Source organism: Coccinella septempunctata, chromosome 1 (genome assembly GCF_907165205.1).
Source record: "Coccinella septempunctata chromosome 1, icCocSept1.1, whole genome shotgun sequence".
NCBI classification, from domain to species: Eukaryota; Metazoa; Arthropoda; class Insecta; order Coleoptera; family Coccinellidae; genus Coccinella; species Coccinella septempunctata.
In genome coordinates, this window is record NC_058189.1 from 6843362 (window position 1) to 6865065 (window position 21704).

The 21704-nt window shown below is 36.9% G+C and overlaps 1 protein-coding gene across 1 annotated transcript in view; it reads left to right on the top strand.

Annotated features, from left to right (window-relative positions):
• Window positions 1-9737, top strand: part of LOC123308351 (Krueppel-like factor 7) — a 615580-nt gene extending 605843 nt beyond the window's left edge. Inside the window, exon 3 of the mRNA XM_044890969.1 lies at window positions 9305-9737. Coding sequence (XP_044746904.1) covers window positions 9305-9480 — 176 coding nt within the window. The 3' untranslated portion in view covers window positions 9481-9737. The remainder of the gene's footprint in view (window positions 1-9304) is intronic.
• The last annotated feature ends 11967 nt before the right edge of the window (window positions 9738-21704 follow it).

Here is a 21704-nt window from a genome sequence, read left to right on the forward strand (position 1 = left end):
CCTCATCAAACGAAAAATGGCGTACTTTACAAACACATAAAACGGCAAAAACTTTGACCAACTTAACCGAGTTTTCCCATCAAGGCTGAATGCCGTACTTCAATCAGAATAGGGGCACACATCAAAATGAATCGGTAATGAGTCATAAAAATAATTAGCCCAATTAAAGCCGGAACATTTGGGGGGAAACACAAACCTGCAGCAATCAGGACTCGAGTGTTCATTAACCTAACCATATACTTCCCAGAATATGGCGTTTAACGCCATCTGTTACCCTTCATGGGGTTTCCAACGCCGATTTGGAGTCCATTCACTCCATCCACGGTGATTAGGTGATGTGTCGATTTATTCTACCACATTTGTATTCAATTCACTAATGATGTTCTATTACGGTGTTCAATTTTCGAACAAATATTTTATATTTGTATTGTATAGCCAGAAAATTTCAGAGGAAATAATGTCATCCAAAGCTCATAACTTTTATGACAAAGTTGTTTCGACTTAGAATTGACAGAACGATTTTTTATCCATTTTAATTTTAGTCTTTGTGTTCTACAGTAGGGACGAACAAAAAATGTTCAATTGGATAAATTTCAAACCTCCAGGGTGAGTTCTTTGATGACAATTGATGATTCATCCAGTTTGGACAATTGACCTTGATAATTTTTTTTACCTTAAAAACCGTTACTTTTAGCAAGAAATTACATGAGATCTTATTTGTTCAAAATGAATCAAGTTATCAAAAATTAATTTTTCCTACTAGCGTTTTGGAAAAGTAATACATTCCACTCGCATTGACGTTTAGAAAGTATAGTACTTTTCCAAAATCGATGGAACTTTGAGTACTTGTATAACAAGAACGGATGGCCATAATACAGGGTGTTTTCAAAGGTGAGGCTTTTTTTGTGACAAAAGGTAGAACTCATCAAAATAAGTTGTTTAACCAAAAATTGTCTATATAAAATATCCAAGATGGCTGAGACATAACCCCTAGAAGTTCGACAAAATTCCATTGAATTTCAAGTATGGGACTGTGGAAGGCATCGCAAAAACGAAAAAAACATAAACATATGGCTGGACAATAAATGGTTCAGTACCAAGTTCATCGGATTAGATGCATCAGGTCACTTTTGAGAGAATCATAATTGTTGTATTGTGCAATTTAGGGTGAAAAAAAATGTAGAAAATCGAGGCAGTTTCTTGAAAGTGCTTATGTTAGTAATGATGAAAAAGTACTATGATATTTCCCCTTTTCATCCCATTTTTACGACGATTGTTGGAATGGTCGAACGAGAATATTGTGATGCCCATATTGTGAAAAAATTCGTGAATAATTTAGACGAATTTCATTTGTGACATTTTGAAGTATTATTCTATTTTTTACACTTGTGTCCTAAGTCTCTTCTGTTAGTTGGTATCGAAATTAGCCATTTCATAAAATCGTGTAAGCTATTAAAAATAATGAGAACAATTCGGCAATCCTAAGTTTCCATTTTCATTACCACGTCAATATCGAACTAGCCAATATCCTAAACGAAACCACATGGTCGAATCAGGAGATATAAGTTTTTTCCCACTGCTTTGCGATAATTCAGCTAACAAACGGTCTAGGGTCGTATTAGGATCTTGTAACGCCTTTTTCTCGGGGTTCTCGAGCGCCAGCTATTCTTTAAGGGAAAAAAACAAACCTACCCTTGTAGCTACGAGCGGAAGACAAGGTTTGTCGGTGTCTGGGGTGTTAGCGACAACCAGTGAAAGTCAAAATCAACGTACACAAATTACAGAACCTAAGACGCACACTTAACGGACTGGTATCGGACCTGAGCCAGGTTCGGGGATGAAACAAGACGGTACAGATTCCCCACAGCTCACCCCTAGGTGCGTTCCTCACCCCCTGAGTATCCACGCCATCGCGGTTCTTCGATAACAGCAGCAGTGAGCGTCGGACAAACGAGGGAGGAAAGAGGGTTAGCCACTCCAAAGTGCGTTCTGCACCCCCTGAGTATCCACGCCAGCAGGGTGCTTTAGCAGTAGGTGTGGAACTTAAACCGGGGAGTAAGGCATGAAGGAAGTTTTTCTTTTCATGAATTCTGTTATGGTTTCTTATTTTAGGTCCCTATAAATCTGTCTATTCCTGACAAACCAAGGTGCATCTATTGCACATCGTAGCAGATTGTTTTCAGTGGCCTGAATTCTTTTGATGTGGCTCTTTGCCGCGAAACCCCAGGCAACTGATCCATAAGTCAGTTGAGGCCTAGCAACGGCTTTGATTATTTTCAATTTTGTCTCTTTCGACATGTGGCTTCTTATTCCTATTAGATGGTAGAGTCTATTCATCGCTGCTTTCGTTCTGTCGATTGCTTGTTTGATATGACTTTTCCAGGTTAGTCCTTTGTCAAGCGTTATTCCTAAATATTTGGCTTCATTTTTCCAGTCGATTTCTTCGCCGTGAACTTCTAGATTCGTTGTGGGTCGCAGTCTTCTCTTCTGTAGTAATATTGCTTGGCTCTTTTGTCCATTGAGCTTGATTTTCCACTTTAAGCACCAGTCATTTGTTTCGTCAATCGTTTCTTGTAGAACTCGTTCTATTACTTCTGGGTTGCGGTGTCGAGTTGCTATGCCTGTGTCGTCACCATATAACGTTAGCATTGTTCTTGGATTCTTCGGAATATCGTGAATGTATATGTTGTACTGAATTGGCCCAAGTACTGATCCTTGGGGTACTGCAGCCTCTATATCTCTTGTTGTGGAGCATTCCCCTTCCACTTTCACGTAAAATCTTCTATTTTTGAGATAATTCCGGACCAACTTGGATATTTTGATCGAATATCCAGCACATCTCATTTTATATATTATTCCTCCATGCCATAATCTGTCGAATGCTCTGGCGTCGTCTAGTAAAACAAGAATTGTAGCATGTTTATTTTGGAATCCCTGTGTAATGTATTCTGTGAGCCTTAATAATTGTTGATCTGTTGAATGCTCTCTTCTGAATCCGAAATGTTCTGGTGGTATTAGTTTCAGATTTTCGGTTTCCTCATTTAGCCTCGTGGCTATAATTCTTTCTACTACTTTTCCTAACGCCGACAGTAGACTTATCGGTCTGTAGTTTTGTGGGAACTTCTTCTCTTTGAATGGTTTATTGAATACTATGACTTCCGCTGTTTTCCATTTTTCTGGGTAGTGTTCTGTCCTCATATGTGGTATCTGTAATAATGCGTTTCCCCTTCATTGGCGACAAATTGCCGTTAGTTTGAACGGAGTACCATCAATAATTCTTCCGATCCTCCGGTCGCTTCCCAATCCAATCGTGAGACATCGCTCTTTTCGACACCGGATTAATTCCGTCCGAGATTGCTCCCGGTCGTACTTCTCGGCGGCATCGTGTGGCATGTGCGGCATGTCGCAATTTTGGCAAATCGGATAATTGCGCCGGGTCGGGACATTTGTCTCCGCACCGCCAGATTGATGCCGGTAGCACGAAGAAACCCGCATTCCTGCAATTTTCATGAGTATTTCGTATGCCACCGGAGCACATTTCGGGGGATATAGGACTCTGGCGTTCGTCCTCGTACAAAATGCATTCGGCATTCGATCGAGGCGGCGGCATCTGACGTGGAAGCGGCAGAAGCAGGAATTATTGAAATACTTGGGTATCGGGTACGCAATACTTTATTTTCCGCAGTCGTGTTCGGGGATAGATAGGAACGTCTGTTGATTTCGGGAGAAGATTGAACGAACAATGGACGTCACAGAATGTTACGGAAACTTCGAAAAGGCTCGAGAATATTTCCGAGTCGAACATTCCAACTGGTATTTGAAGAAAACGCTTTATTTTTCAGAAACGATACAAGCGAGCAAAAATCATCGGTTACACAAAAAATGGTGCATCGTTTTTATGTATACATTTATGAATAAGATCCGTTTGCACCAAACATACTTAGTGTTAAGTGTCCCTTAAAATGAAATTACGTTGCACCAACTGTTAAGTGACAATTAAATTGCTAAAGCTAACCTTAAATTTAAGCTCTCCTGTAATGACCACTTAAATATTTTAGGGCGGGATTCTAACCTAGAATAATTTGTTGAAATGGCTGCAGAACTTCCCATTTTTGATGGATTTTGAAAATTGAATGAATTCATTATTGAATATCAAGCCTTTTTTGTTGTTATGCCACCATTCTTTCAATTTTCAATTTTGTGTCACAAATCATACTATAGTTAGCAACAAACTCCTTTCTTCTGTTGAGAAGTTGAGTGCCCTTTGTAGATTACCACCACTTGCTTGGCAATCATTCATCGTATTCGTACTAACAAGGACAATAAGGACATTTTCTTCACGTTTCTCTTCAACATTAATCAAACAAATTCACACAAGACCTTACAAAGAAAGTTTTTTACTTATATAAACTTACGTACCCTTTATTTGACAATCCTTATCATTATCAATAATAATACTAATTCAACAACAAAAAGTTGTTACCCTTTGATAATATAAAACTGACTGACAGGATAATTAAGTTAGGTCGATGAAATGACAACGATCATCGGCAACCGGCCAACCAATGAAATAGCTTAATTGGACTAGTATGAAGTTGCACCATAATAAAAAACAGAAACATCACTAGATATAAAAACTTAAGGGCCCCTTACTTAAGATTCTTTTAAGCCACAGTCGTGCAACTGGAAATAAAATTAAGCGTCCATTAACTTTGAACGACACTTAGTTAAGTACTCGTTTTGAGGGTATTGGTGCAAACGGGCCTAAGAGAATTAAGTTTCAGTGATTTAACTCAGGAAACCGAATGGCTGTGAAATCTTCCATCAGGCAATAAGTTTTCATCAGGATCACTTTTTCCTCGAACTTTAACTTTCTGTTATCAGATACACACAAAATTTATATTTTTCTTTTCATTCAATAAAAATAATACACACTATGTCAGTCACTTCTTTCTCGCACTTAACTAACGAAACAACTATAAATTTTTGGACAATTAACGGTCAGTTTCATAATCAAACCTAAAGTATGGGTAGTTCGAGAGAGTTAAACCCCTTTTCACTCTGAAGCCACTTATGTTGAATATATATTATTTGAGTTTTCTTCTACGGAAAGTCATAACAACGACATGAAAACCTTGCATAGGGCGTTCGATAACGACTTGGATCATTTTTTATATTCTGGAAAACTTGTTTTTCATAAAGATTCTCGTGTGGCTATTTCAATGGGGCATTGTACAGGGTGGGCAAATTTCGATGTTTTAGCACTACAGCTTTTAAACCAGAGGAGATAGACAAAATCTGATACCCCATTCTCGTTCTCTTTTTCTGAGAAACTAACAATAGTAGTAGTCATTTTTGGCCACTTTCTTTTGTTTTTGAGTTATAAGCAAAAATTGGAAAAATGGCGATATCGAAATAAATTTATATCTCCGCTAATACTGATGATAGAGCTCTGAAATTGAAACATTAGACAGGCACTTTTTTACGTAGAATCCAGTGGCGTGCTCGCCTTTTTGGCAGGATTTTCAATTACGAAGCTATGACCCAAAGTTATGTTTTTTTTTAATGGGAACACTAGTTTTCTGTACAATTTTTTGAAAGCTTAATTTTTACTGATTTCAAAAATATATAACATTATATGGTTTGTATCAATATAAATAATAGAAAATGGTCAAAAACCTTTTTTCTCAATATTTCTATGGTTTCAACTTTTGACGAGCACAGAAAAATAGAGTTTCCTATAACAAAAGCAGTCTCCTTCCGGCAATGTCATTCTTTCTATGCTTTTTAACAATCTTCATAAAATTTGAATAAAGATATATTTCATAAATTTTCATAATAATGGAAGGACTTATAGAAGGAGACAGTGGCAATCATACGATGCTATATGTTTCTATGCTCATCAAAAGTTGAAACCATAGAAAAGGTTTTTGACCATTTTCTATCATTTATATTGATACAAACCATATGATGTTATATATTTTTGAAATCAGTTAAAATTAAGCTTTCAAAAAATTGCACAGAAAACTAGTGTTCCCATTTAAAAAACATAACTTTGGGTCATAGCTTCGTAATTAAAAATCCTGCTAAAAAGGCGAGCACGCCACTGAATTCTACGTAAAAAAGTGCCTGTACAATGTTTCAATTTCAGAGCTCTATCATCAATATTAGCGGAGATATAAATTTATTTCGATATCGCCATTTTTCCACTTTTTGCTTATAACTCGAAAACAAATGAAAGTGGCCAAAAATGACTACTACTATTGTTAGTTTCTCAGAAAAAGAGAACGAGAATGGGGTATCAGATTTTGTGTATCTCCTCTGGTTTAAAAACTGTAGTGCTAAAACATCGAAATTTGCCCACCCAGTACATCGGGAAATCATCCATGTCGTCATAAAACACTCTGTGCCTCTATCCATCGAAACTTTCAATCGTATTGGTGTGACAGACGGTTTCTGATCACGACACGTCCAATTTACCGCCAGTTTAATTACTTTACGGAACTTAAAACCGTTTCCTAGCCCCCTATCCGAGAGAACCCGAATGAAGCTGCATAAAATAACCGTTGAGAATTGAACGGACAATTTCTGAATGTGAACAAATATGTCAGGATTTAATAGAATTCGTGTTATATTCAACGACGTATTCCATTAACAGCTACTTTTCAACCATACACAAAACTACCCTCGGAGAAAGTTTCATACGATATCGAATCATCAATTTACGAGGATGTATTGATATCTAGTTAGCCTAGACCATTTCTATGCATAAAAAATATCGCGTTACCATAGAAACGAATAAGATGTCTAAAAACATGTTGTATGCACTCGTCATTTTTTGAATGCAATGAAGACCAAATCGAAAATAAGAGATTTGTTTCGTGGCGGTGCCACCATGTTCTATCCTTGTTTTATCAAAGAAAGTCTAATGATACTCTCTCGTTTTATTTTGTTCTGCGTTGATATCGATCACAAATTACAGTAATCTGTGATCCCGATCGATCAACGAATCCAAAAAAAATGAACTGGACTATTTCGTCAAATGTCAGCTGTTAACGAATATTTGAGATTTACACTTAAACTTTCGTTGTAAAAACAAATCTGCAATCTTTCAACACTTTCGAAGGATTCGAAGGAGTACTTAGCATTCTTGTTCAAGATAATTTGTTATAATATTCATGAGGAAGGTAATTCAACATGATTTCAATGAAACACAGTTAATTGTCGAAATATCCAATTTATTCAGTTGACGGAAACGGAATTTTCACAATACTCGTGAAGAATATTTGAAGAAAACACTAGAATAGATTCAAATATTTCTGTTTCTTTATACATACTCACAATTCATATCACGTATTTTCAATACAGTTCCTTTGATTAAATATCGGTGAAGTTGCCATTAAACTCTTAGCTATAACTGTCCCGAATGTTCGAGTTCATCTGATTTGGTTCTGCCTAAAATACAGATAACAGATGGTGATAGTCCAACAACACCGAATTCTTAGCTGTAGTTCTTGATTATCCATACAGAAAACTGAACGACATATTGAATAAATGAATGTTTTATACCCTTTCTCGAAACTAATACATTTTCACACCAATAAAATCGCTTATAAATACACATAGACATAGAGACATGGACTGAGCAATGTCAGCATGAAATTGGCTTTTTTTATAGAAAGAGAGAAATGATCGTCGGGCATTTACTTTCTCTTTTTGGTTCACATAGAGGTGAGTGTGGACCAATCAATATTCTAGAAAAAGACAACTGCCTGCCCGACGTTCGTTTCTCTCTGTCACTTTTTTTGACCGTATTTCATGCATAGATAGAAAGGGAAGGCACAGTCCATGTCTATATGTCTATGTAAATACAGCACATTCGCAAGTCGTAGGAATACGTTCAAATTATTTTCAAATATCAATTGACAACTGTCAATTTCTAAATAGCGCTACCTACAGTGGGAAAAACGAAACTTATCCCTTATTTTCAAAGATGGAAAAACAAAATCTAATCAATGCATTCACCATGTTTTTAGACATCACAGAAACGAACAATAACTCATTAGAAGTGTCAGTGTGAAGTTTGAGGTCAAAAAAGTAAACCAGAGTTACGCAATAAATTAAAAGAAAGAAGATGTCCACCGAAATTGTGAAAATCGTAAAATTGGAGTATCGAGCCATCATCTAGTACCTGTATTTAAAAGGGTTAAGAGGTAAGCAGATTTACGAAGATATGCTTAATACCCTTGGTGATCAATGTCCTTCGCATGCGACCGTTAAAAATCGGACTGCAAGCTTCAAAAGAGGTAAATTTTCCATTGAAGATGATGACCGATCGGAAAGGCCAGTTTCTGTGTCCCCGAAAATATCGATGCAGTTCATGAAATGATTTCAACAGACTGTCGAATTGGGCTGAAACGGATATCTGAAGCACTAAATATTTCATACGAACGCGTTCATCATATAGCTCACTTCAATTTGGACATGAGAAAAATTGCTGCAAAATGTTTGAATGTTGACCAAAAGCGTGCAAGGGTAGAAGCGTCGCGTTCGATCTGTGCTCGATTTGAAAATTATGTAGACTTATTAAACCGAATTGTTAATATAGATGAGACTTGGGTACATTTCTACGATCCAGAAACAAAGCAACAATCGATGGAATAGCGACACTCTGGTTCTCCAAGACCTAAGAAGATTTGTGTCCAAAAATCTGCTGGAAAAGTTATTGTTTCAGTTTTTTGTGATTGCTATGGAGTAATCATGATTGATTTTTTGGATGAGGGTAGAACAATAACCGAAGATTACAAGTCGACATTACTAACCACTCTACGGGAAACAAATAAAGAGAAAAGACGCGGAAGGCTATACAAAGGTGTTTTGTTTTTGTAGGACAACGCCCCTGCACACAAATCTCATGCTGCAAGCTGAAAATTCATGATTTAGGATTTGAATTACTAGAACACCCCCCTTATTCACCAGATTTGGCTCCATCCGACTATCATCTCTTTTCTTAACTGAAAAAAGGTTTAAAACGTCGTAAATTTTCTAAAAACGAGGAGGTCATAAAAGCTGGGGAGTTATGGTTTGCAGAGCAAGAAGAAACATTTTTTTTTGAAAGGCCTAAAGACGTTGCGGGTTCGCTGTAATAAATGTATTCAATTAAGGGGAGAATATGTTGACTAATAAAATATTTTGCGTTGAAATATTGTCTGGTTCTATATTAGGCTAAGAATTTTTCCATATATCCTCGTATGTCAGACCTATCGACGAAGTGGTCTTTAACTGATTTTTCTTTCTTTTTCAGGGGAAAAACCATACAAATGTTCATGGGAGGGATGCGAGTGGAGATTCGCAAGATCGGACGAGCTCACCCGTCATTACCGCAAGCACACGGGAGCCAAACCTTTCAAGTGTCGCCACTGCGATCGCTGTTTCAGCCGAAGCGATCATCTGGCTCTGCACATGAAGAGACACGCTTAATGAGGTCGTGGATGAGGCTACAAGGTCTCGCTTTGCCGTGTCATCTGCATCACTGCCAGTTACCGCTAGAGTACAATAAATGCTATGGGAAAACTGCCGTACAGGAATATGTAATTTTACAATATGTGAATTTGGGAAATTACCAAGCAAAGATCATATAGAACGAGATTAGTTTCATGTGAAGCCCTTGGAATCTATACCTTATTATGTTCGATTAAAGTGATAAAAATTGTATGCAAATATTTCTATTATGATTACACGACGTGACATACAAAGTGGCTTGATGGCTGACTCAGTTACTTCAGATTGTTCAGATTTGGCTTATGAAATCTGGAAGAGTACTAAGATTGAATGCTGCTTCCCTGACCTATTATTGAAGCAGAAAATAATTTTCCAAATTCAAATTTGTTCGAATTCACTTGTTAACTGAATCATCTGTTAAACTACTTTGTTATGTATCTTCGAACAAGATGAAGTGGCTTCATGAAAAGGTGATATATGATCAAGTGCAATAGTCTGATCCTAGGTGCGTTTTCCTCATAGCTTTATGTACCTATACATAAGAAAGGTGTGAACTCTTGGAGCCCAAGTTTCGAGGTTCTTCCTCAGTGATGTTCTACCTGTGATCAACATCTCTGGCTACCAAAAGGCCAAAACCACACCTAAATAGCATTTATTACTTTAGATGTAAAATTCAAACAGCCTCTTTCGTCAGCTCGGTGCGTATGAGGAAATGTTGAAAAAACCAACGTCAAAATCTTGTAACTTCAATGTAGTACATTTTTCCAAATACAAATACAACAGACATACCTCATTTTTCTGCTCAATTTTGAATCAATTCCAAACGAAATCTGTAACATATGGACGATACCAAAATTTCAGCATTCACTTCTTAAGCTGGCTTAAGTTACCAAGAAAGAGGCGAATTCGGAAACATTTTTCTCGTAAAGAGAGAAGGCGAAAGAGAGGAACCTTAGTCATGTTATTAGATTTAGTTAGTGTGTACGAATGTGTCAAAGTATTAACTGAAGACTGTGCAGGCGCACATCGCCGGAATTTAGGCTAAATGTCACTATTTGTAATAAAGAAATCAAAAATAGTAGATCGAACAAAGATGATTTTCAAGAGAGAAATTGATGAAACTGATGATAAAAGAGTATTATAAAATAGTTAATTATATTTTTTGAGAAAGTGACCTTGAATGAAAATCTACTTTTTTCAAGAAGATGCAACGACAACATTGTAAACATTATTTTGTGTACAACTTTGCATTTCTGAAATAGCAAACGGCGACATTCGTAGATGTGTTAATCCTAACAAATAAATCTTTGGGCGTACAGAATTTCTTTTTTATGGAAATCACTTTCTGGGAAATCTTTACGTGTAACAAAAGTATACTTTTGCGAAATCACTCATTATTGATTTTACAAAATTAATCAGAGGATTAAATCAAAAATCCACAATTGATTTCCCGAAAAATCTTTACAGCCAAAACTACTCGACGCATCTCAACAAGGTGTCGCCCTCTGACGCATTCCTTTCGAAGCATTCTCTATATTTCTACGCCATACATTTAGCAGAGTGAATGTTGTAGAATTAAAAGTAAGAAAGAAAAATGTATAGATAATTTAGTGTTTAAAAGCATTTTGTACAGCTGCATGCTTTGTTAATTGATTCATTACATTAACTAATTAGATGTGCAAAAGGCAAGTTCTGTGTGCGGGCCAAGTGCGAATGGCGTGTATCTGTAAGAACCTGTCAGAATCTGTTCTTCCGGACACGGTAGTTTAGATGTTACTTGTATATCTGAAGAGATTGGTAAGAATCCAATCACCCTCAGAAGTTAAAGTTTGTGTTTATGTTTTGTGTTTAATAATTATATGGGTATATAACTTTCTATTTAACCATGAAAAATATTGTAAAGCCATTTTTATTTAGATTATCACATCGGGAGTTATTTTTTTTTTGTGATCATGACTGTTTTACCTAAACATAATTTTTCACCAAATGAATATTTTCCACTTTCATCTGATATACAAGTTTTAGATTTTAATCTTCAGAGTAATATATTGATTAGTTTATATAAAAATTTTTTACCTGCTGAATGCGTATATGATGTTGATGTTTTTGATTCTTTATTGTATAATATATTATATTTCGATCGCTAGTTTATTTTGCTTCTATCTATTCCGCTGCATTTGTTTTGAAGATAGAGCCGCCATTTGTGATACTTCCGATAGTCCGTAATATAAAAATTGAGGAATTGATTTTTTACATCTGCAGTCATTTCAAGTTTCAATTTGAATATTTTCTGGCTCATCTTCAATTCAGCTCTTATTGAATATAGACGGATCCAACTAATAATTGTTAGTGATTTGAATGTTTAAAAATTTTAAATTGAAATTTATATTAATTGACAATGGAAGGATTGAATAATGATGAAATCATTGTTTGAATTTGATAAACATATTAAAGGAATTAGGTACGATGAAAAACGTTAGGGATTCTTTTCTTTCATGGTTGTTGGAAGATATTGGGTGCTATTTTATTTTTTCTGAGTGATTTTTGAGATTCTATTCACGTGTAAATAATGCATAATATTGTTATACCAAAGATCAAACAATGGCAATAAAAATCATTCGAGGAAAATATGTAGGCGGTAATTTGTATATAGTAGTAATTGGTAGAGTTATTAGTTGGAACTGTCCATATATAGGAAAAAATGTGCTGTCAATCTATATGTGACATTATTTCATGTTGATGTCGTGTTTCAGGTATCGGGAAAATAGCCAACTCTGGATTGAAATAAAACTCCAACATATCTGAGAATTCCCAGTTTACTCATAAGTTCTATCCAATTCTATATTACATACTTTCCAAATCGGAGAAATTCGTAGTTTCTCTGATTGGAATATTTAAAAAATTGTCATTGAAGAAAATATTATAATGATAAGGTTTTAAAATTTTCGTTATTAATTATAAATCACAATTTTTGAAGGATGTAGTACTAATTAGCTAATTGTCTTATTTTCAAAGAAAATTTTCGTACTTTCTCATAATTATGGGAATGAAAAAATCAAGACTCGTTTACTTCATAATTGGGTTGAAAATACTACTAAGTTCGGAAAAACTAAAGAAATTGTAGAAAATTTTAACGCACATATCCATTAGTTCGAATGAAACTTTGTTGTTTATTATTCATGTTTTCTTCGATTTCTCAGATACACTTTGGACAATTTCGTGATGTTATCACTAAGAGTAGCAGTTCCCAATCCTACTTGTTGTATTTAGTTGTACTTCCTCGCCGGCATGGTCCACTCCTCGGAAAACAATGAAATCATAATGAGTGGAGGTGTGAGAAAGTAAAATCTTCCATTTAACTGATCATCCCTTTGGCATCCAACAGTGATATAATTTTGAAATTAAAAAATTGCTAGTTGAATTTTCTCTTACCCTAAGGGTTTTTTCCGATTACATTCTATTCCATTATCTATAAATGTGTTTTATGCTAAATAATTATTATTCTAGCAGATGATAACTTGAAATTTCAGTATGTAAATAACAAAAACTAGGTATGGAATGAGAGGTCTCTATAAGGTCTGTTTTGAATTGGAATTATACATTTTTGTAAAAATTCCCATTTTGTATTCCTCAAAGATGGTGATAAAATTTTATAGTGTAAACATGTTCTTTTCAAATTTAATAAATCTCTACATGTAGTCTTACTTCTGTATGTGAATACTTCTATCTTTGATTCTTAGATCTAGTGTATAGGTAATACACAGATTGCTCATTGTAAGAAGATTGCATTTTACCCTATGATCTTCTAGTGAAAACTCACATCAAAATTTGTGGATAATGGCCAAAAAAATGTTAAATGGGTATAATTTGATCTTCACACTACATATTCTTATTTTCTTTGTAAAATTTGATTAATGAATAAATGTTCGTCAACCATTCAAACAGTCGGCGAGAATCCGTACGCTAGCTTGTATTTACGCAAAATAAACGTACGTTCCTGTTAAAATTATAAGATTTTTTATTTCATCATATACCCCTCTTGACCTGAAAAAATACTTCTTTCAGGACTAATTAGATTGAATATGGTACATATATAGGTTTATAGAGTGTAGCCAAGCCGGTCATTTTCGAGTTTGAATAATTATTGTTTGAAGGAATCGATAAACCAAGGAATAATCTTTTGTTGTCGTTTCTCTGATAACAGGTATGAATTTGTTCATACTTTGGATGCATTCATGAAACCAGAACTTTGAATACAGAGCAACAACTTTGAATGATAAAAACATCTACTTTTAATGAAATAAAAAACAGTTTTAAAAAAAGATACCAACTTAGAAGAGTTTGGATTGCAATGACTGACTAGGTCACACAATTTATATACAGAGGAAGATGGTAATTTGCAATTTGGATATCAATATTTGGAAGAACAAAATGAGTCTAAAAGTGTTGATACTCCAACAACAACAAAAATGAGCAATTTTGAAGGAATTCTTGAGAGACTAGTGAAAAATGTACAATCAGAGTAGTTTCTCTTTACACCTTGTTTCCTCGTTTGACACATATAAGTGCAATAAATGAATGATGCAAACATCTATAAATTAAGCTCTAAGTAATAGTTTCAAACATCGAAAATACCTTCACCCACCTGAATATGGTATTGTGATAGACGTGTACTGGTTAAAATTAAATTATCCTAGTAAAAATCGTGTGATACAATTTTTAGCTCGGGTTTTCTTCGAGTATTGGCCACATTAATCCAATATCCGGATTAAAGTATTAGTAACAACTGTAATAAATGGCAACATTAACAATTATGAGATCTGAGTGAAAAAAAAATTATTCACTGGAGAAGTATATTTATTACTCAGATAAGGGCATATGCTTATTCATAAGCATATCAACTTCGATTTTAAAAATTCGTGGAATAATTATGAAATACCATTTTTTTATTCAGATCAGCTTATTGCTGATTGGACGCACACCTCTTTCGTGTTGTCAGAAAATGGTGAGAAACAGCACCCTAAATCATTTTATTTCTCGCTACAAAATACATCAAATTCAACAATCTTCATCGTTAAAGAAGTACAAATATAATTTTCCATCCGTCAGCACGGCTTTTTGAGCGGTTTGGCTTCTTGTGAATTAATTCTCAATACGACATGAAATCAAATTCAATGTCTCAGAGAAATCTCGGAGGACTATAGATTCGGTTTTGTTTCCGTGAACATGTCAAGCGGATTCCAAATGAAATTTATTAGATCTTATAGGATTCTCTTGCCGCATCTTTTCTCGGCCGAATAAAACTTCTTACATAAAAGTTTTCCAATACTGCACTATATCATGATTTTTCCAAGACTCCAAGCCTTTGTTTGAAGTTTTCCCCTTAAGAATCCAAACTTGTTATTTTGTATGGAAAGAATGCATTTCAGGATTGAACCGAGGACTGCATTCTCTCTCGATGTATGCAAAAGCATCGACGTTTTGACGATAATTGAATATTCTGATCGGCATGAGAGTACCAAAGTCAAAAGTTGGTTGGAAGATTTCATCATCGAATTCTGGATTTTATTCCCCCTTACTCCATGATTACCATTTAATCTTTCATCGAATACTTGAAGAGGAGGAGGAAGTAGAAATCTGTTGAGATATCTTAGAAAAAGCTTTGCAGGACGAATTTTAGGTCCTAAGTCGATTTGAAGTTTTCTCCATATTTTGACCTCTAGAACCACCCCCTGCAATACCTATATGAACGTTAAATTCGGACACCCCATATTATTTCTGAATTAATATTTCCGTATTACTAAAAATACAGATCGGTCTAACTTGAGAACCAGTTCTTGACTCTTGAATTGTTGTTTTGAATTAATAAACTTGAATTTTTACAATATATATATAAAATTAATATTGTAAGGGGTTTAGTTTGCAAAAGGGTTTAATCTAGAGCGCCAGCTATTTTTTCAATAGGGAGGAATAGCAAACCTACCCAGGTACCTACTAGTCGGAGACATAGTTCGGGGTTATCTAAGGTGGTAGCGATAACAAATACCGAATTTACTTCAATAATCTAAATTACAGTGAACTATACAATGCTGTCCAAGTCAAGAAATATATACAGCTGATGACCCAGTTCAAAATGAGCTAAACAGAAATAAAACAATGAAACTCTCACGGCGGTCAGTAATTCGAAATTAACACAGTGAAAATAATGAATTGAACAATATTCAAATTAATTATATTCAGTCAAAATATCAGGTATTAAAGAGAGAAAGGAAGCAATATCGGCCGCTTCGATTCCTTCTGAGAAAATAAAGGATGTACGGGGTTCGCACAAAATTCACAGCGACCGGTTGTCTCAGAAAGATCCATGTCCCTGTAATCGGTTAATTTAGAGATGGGTTTGATCCCGAGCCCTTTCAGTGATTTTCATTGTACAGGCCAATCAGAATTGAAGCTATTCAATAAACGGGACGGGTTTGATTCAGGTGAAACACAATGCAACAATTCACAGGATAACGGGGTAGTTTATCGTGGTCTCTCCTTGGGTGTACACGTCAAGCATTACCAGCAGAAAGACTTCGAGACCTCTGCCGATTGGTTTCCGTCACCAGAGAGCCAGGCGACAGAAGTCTGCGGTAAACGAGAAATCTAAACGGAACACAACAGGGGTAGGATGGGATAGGTTACTGTGGTCTTTCCGTGGCAACCTTGGGTGTACACGCCAAGCATTACCAGCAGAAAGACTTCGAGACCTCTGCCGATTGGTTTCCGTCACCAGAGAGCCAGGCGACAGAAGTCTGCGGTACACGGAAAAACGAAAACGACAGGGGTGGGATAGGCTACTGTGGTCTTTCTGTGGCAACCTTGGGTGTACACGCCAAGCATTACCAGCGGAACGACTTCGAGACTTCCGTCGGTTGGTCTTGGTTCGCCAGAGAGCCAGGCGACAGAAGTCTGTGGTAAACGGGAAAACGAAAACGGAACACGACAGGGGTAGGATGGGATAAGCTTCTGTGGTGTTTCCGTAGCAACCTTGGGTGTACACGTCAAGCATTACCAGCAGAAAGACTTCGAGACCTCTGCCGATTGGTTTCCGTCACCAGAGAGCCAGGCGACAGAAGTCTGCGGTAAACGAGAAATCTAAACGGAACACAACAGGGGTAGGATGGGATAGGTTACTGTGGTCTTTCCGTGGCAACCTTGGGTGTACACGCCAAGCATTACCAGCAGAAAGACTTCGAGACCTCTGCCGATTGGTTTCCGTCACCAGAGAGCCAGGCGACAGAAGTCTGCGGTACACGGAAAAACGAAAACGACAGGGGTGGGATAGGCTACTGTGGTCTTTCTGTGGCAACCTTGGGTGTACACGCCAAGCATTACCAGCGGAACGACTTCGAGACTTCCGTCGGTTGGTCTTGGTTCGCCAGAGAGCCAGGCGACAGAAGTCTGTGGTAAACGGGAAAACGAAAACGGAACACGACAGGGGTAGGATGGGATAAGCTTCTGTGGTGTTTCCGTAGCAACCTTGGGTGTACACGTCAAGCATTACCAGTGAAACAACTTCGAGGCTTCTGTCGATTGGTCTTGGTTTAGCAGAAGTCTGCGTTAAACAGGGGGATTAACAATAAGGATTAACATAATTAAACAAATAAAAGAATGCAACTTTGAATCACGAAGTATGCGGTATCAAGAAAAGACTTGCGGTTTGTTCCGGTGTGGTCACACCACCACTTAGAGAAAAGAAAAGAGAGCGTAGGATCTTCGAATTTAGAAAACTTAAAAGTGAAATCAAATCACATCAGGAGCTGAATAAATCAAGAATAATGTCGCACACAGATTAAGGAATGAACAATTGCCGAAATAATGAACAATGGTCGAACAATGAATCAGGAATCGCTTGTCAAAACATTTTTGTGTTTTAAATCAACTCTATGTTGCCCTTTCTACATAAAATAAAAGTTTCTGTTATTAGGTATTTTATCACAATGTCGAATCTCTTCGGAAAGTATGTGACGAATATAATTGAAGTTTATACAAACTGATTGAAGGCATACCAAATCCAGTTATTTGCATGGAAAATACAAGGGATCGGTATAATGTCATAATATGCACTATGCTTGAGGAGAGTTAATGTTCGTTTTCTTCTTTGGCTAAAGTTTGAATACGTTACATCAGTTGTAGATTTCAAAAATATTAACCCGAAGATGAAATGCATATGATGCAGTGGTTGGGAATGGGTATCTCCCGAGGGAATTAACAGATAATTACAAGAATGTTTAATTCTTCAACAAAAATCATCTAGCATCAATATAAGTAAAAGGAATTAAAAGAACTCTCAAGTCAAGATGAACTTCACCTTTAAACAAAAATTTCACATGAATAAACAATTAACAGTACAACTGGCGCGTATTTGTTGCTGTTCATCTTAATAAATTGATATAATAATAATAATTAGGTATTTATTGGTACCTTATGACATTTAAAATGTATAGGACAAGTCATATGAAAAATAGAAAAATCAATTTTCGGGAACTTATTCTACGATGACATTCATCGAAAATCCTATAGTAAAAATTTCGCATCAATTCACTCAAACATAAAATTTTCAAATGTCACTACTTTTTTGGGTCCCCCAATAGAAGGAAATTCTTTGTCATCCTCTTCATTCACAATCTTTCTGATTGTGGAAATATTCAACTGAAATGTAAGTCGTTTAGATTGAGATGAAACATTATATAAATTCCCTTAGATTGAATATGTTCGATAGCGTCTGACGTATTGTGGATTTTAGAATATCTGGGTATAACTATTTGAATGTGCGGACCTGAATTCTAAATAGCATTTCCTGAAACCCTGTCTCTTTTTTCGATCACTTTTGGCGTTATGACATTAATGACATTTCATGAGTGCCAACCCTACTCCGTTCTAGTAACAAAAACTTGAGAAAATTATTTCATGGCCAACCGACCGCTAAAATAAATGTGAATGAAGTATAGTTGTGAAAGCCTGAATCTTACCAACCGACTCCAATTACAATCTGAAATAAATGCTTTGATTGATAAAACTGAACAGTTGATTAGGCGATTTTAACTTGCACTTGAATACATTGACTTGACCATTTGTTTTAGTAACACATGTTTCGAATTGTGATTTTCTGCAGAGTTAGCTCTTTATATTCTGCTGAAATAAAATAAATCAAAAACTGAAGCCTATTGAATTTAATGTTTTTCTTCTTATATTTTCAAATGTGTGATTATATCGAAAATCTTAGGGCTTATCAGACCTACATTCAACATTTTTATCTGGCCGTCCAAGATCTGAACCGAATTTTCTGTGCAGCTACGTGCTGGAGTTCAATTCACGATTAATCATCCAAGAAAATCTCAGTGAAAATTGATCGTGCCATAAATTCTGTCCGGTTATACCTATTTGACTAGCGGGTGTGTGCCAAAGGCGAAATATTAACTTTTAAAACGAACGTTTTATCGGCAGAAAGAAGGAATTCGTCGGTAACGGCATGTGGGGGAGGAGGAGGAAGCGATAAAACCCGGCAAGGCCTGCTTACGCGTAATTCAAGATTAATTACCTGCGTTAGTCAATGTCGAGTCCTCTATATATCACGAGATTTAAACAAACCAACCCTCCCTGCCTTTCTGTCTTGGGATCGGCTGGCAAAAGCAAACGAAGATATTTCACAATTACTGTGACGAGGCAGATTTTACCCCGCCACGAAAAGGAAATTTCTCTACCGATACTTTCTTAATAGGACCTGACAATCGAAGTATTTCGGAAGAAAACCGTTAAATTATCATAGGGGGGATTTACCGATTGATTTCATGTCATTGTTTTCCACCGACCAGTCCCATATTTGTAGCGGAGACCGAATATATCTTGTTTTCAGAATTCATATATTTAAGAATTCTTTCCGTTGAACCGTACTTTTTCTGACTCGAAAAAGGTCTTTCAACTTGTTCCGTTTTTCCTTCTCTTCAATTGTTTCTGTCTCTTTCCGAGCCCGTTGATTTACCGAACAATTTGAGTTTATCCAATGGGGGACTGAGTTACCCATGGTGGGGACAATTTTCCGGGGTAGCTACTTCTTCGAGTTCCGTCGCTGAAGGTCAAGATCAGTATGAATCGTTGTTGAGAGTTGAACGAGTGAGGTGATTGTCAAGTGAAAACCGTACTTACGAGACACAAAGGAATTTCTAAGGCAAGTGATATTTGAAATTATTACCGCTTCATTGCACCTTTATGGAACAATATTCTCTCTAGACTTGTGCTTGGCTGAAAACCGTGAGCTAACCATTCCCTGCTGTATATAGCTTTCCGTTACCGTAGGGTAGCATTTGGGTCCCAGGAGGACGTTGGCCCCCCTGATTTTTCCGATTCCTGAATATTTGACCGTTTCATCCCGATTTCCAACCGTTTGAATTATAGTTATAGGTTAGATTCGCCGAGCATAGAGTTGGGATTTCATAACCGTTAAACACCCTCACCGCCGGACTCTGTGGCCGCTGTTTGACAGCCAGCCAGCTTGAGGTCACCGAGAGAGAGAGAGAGACCGAAGGACACCGGATCATAGGCAAACCACCGAGACAGAGATAGAGGGCGTACCCCGGTGAACTGGTGTTTTCAAATTTCGACCTGACTGAATTCCGTTGATTATTTTTAAAACCGTTCGTACTTTTCATTCAATTGTGTCTTGCCTTAGTTGAAATATTTTTCCGAAACCGTGCATGTTTCTTTGCAATTAGTTTAATTGAAACTTGACTTACTTCCGTATATTTTTCCGAAACCGTTCTTTGCAATTAGTTTAATTGAAACTTGACTTACTTCCGTATATTTTTCCGAAACCGTTCTTTGCAATTAGTTTAATTGAAACTTGACTTACTTCCGTATATTTTTCCGAAACCGTGCAGGTTTCTTTGCACTCAGTTTAATTGAAACTTGACTTACTTCCGTATATTTTTCCGAAACCGTGCATGTTTACTTGCACTTAGTTTAGTTGAGACTTGACTTACTTCCGTATATTTCCGAAACCGTCCATTTTCCTGAAGTGAAATTTTGCCAGCCGTCCAGCGCCGACCAGACACAGCCGTTGACGTCCACGCTTTGGTGTACCTGTCTATTCTCTTTTGTGTATAGTTTATTGTGATAGAAATAAATAGTTGAACATTTATTTTTGTTGCCAATTATTTTGCCAGTGAGAGTCTATTTATTAAATCAGTTTCATCTAAGAGTTTAGTTAGAAGAGGTAAGTACTCTTTCTGACGCCTAAAGACCGTTGAAAAGCAGACACTTAGAAGACGCTACCGCCCTAGTCTTCATCGATACCCTTCTCCACTGATACTCAAGTCTACCCGGGCTCTCCAATTCTTTGGGGATTCTGTGAGAGACGTGGGGTTTGACTGATTGCCCCACTGGCGCCCGAGCAACCGTAAGGAGCTGCCAGAGTACGAAAAGTCTATCACATCTGGCGCCCGAGCAGGGACTTCTGCTGTTCTGTGAGTAGTTCCTGTTACCGTAACCGTCCGTACCGTTTCTGTATTTTTTTTTCTTTTCGAACCAAAATACTCTACACTGGCAAATTGGTAACCGTTCTTTGTTTCTTGTATATATCCGTATAGTACATATTGTAAATATTTCTTCCGAGTTTTTGGTGCCGTAAAAATGGATGTCAACCGACTGAAAAGCGACGAGCTTACGTGGGAGTTAGAGGCACGAGGCTGTACTGTAGCACATACCGTTCAGGAGAAGAGAACTCAACTGAGAAGGGCTATCCATTCCGAAATTCCGTTGATTCAAAGAGATGACATTGACCAGGCACAGGAAATTGGTGTTTGTGGTGCCAAGTTGTTCGACTTGATGGGAGAGATATGTGAGTTCGATTTTAATAATAGAGACAATGAGTTACAGCGCATAAGGAGCCGGCTATTGCACGTTCAAGGCCGACTGAGAAGTCTATCTCCGGAAGCTGCCAGTCTGCTTCACAAGAAAACCGAGCTGGAGCACTCCCTGAAGGTTGCTATGAGATTGCTGGAGAATACTCATTGGTTGGGTGGAGTCCCAGGTAATCTGTCCGCCAGCGCACCGTCCCTGATTGACCAGGAATTACCGGAGTTCGCATCTAGACTTGGTCCAGGTTTGATTCCGTGTTCAACAACCGTTGGAGAAGCAGACTTGTTGAATTTGGGAGAAGATTG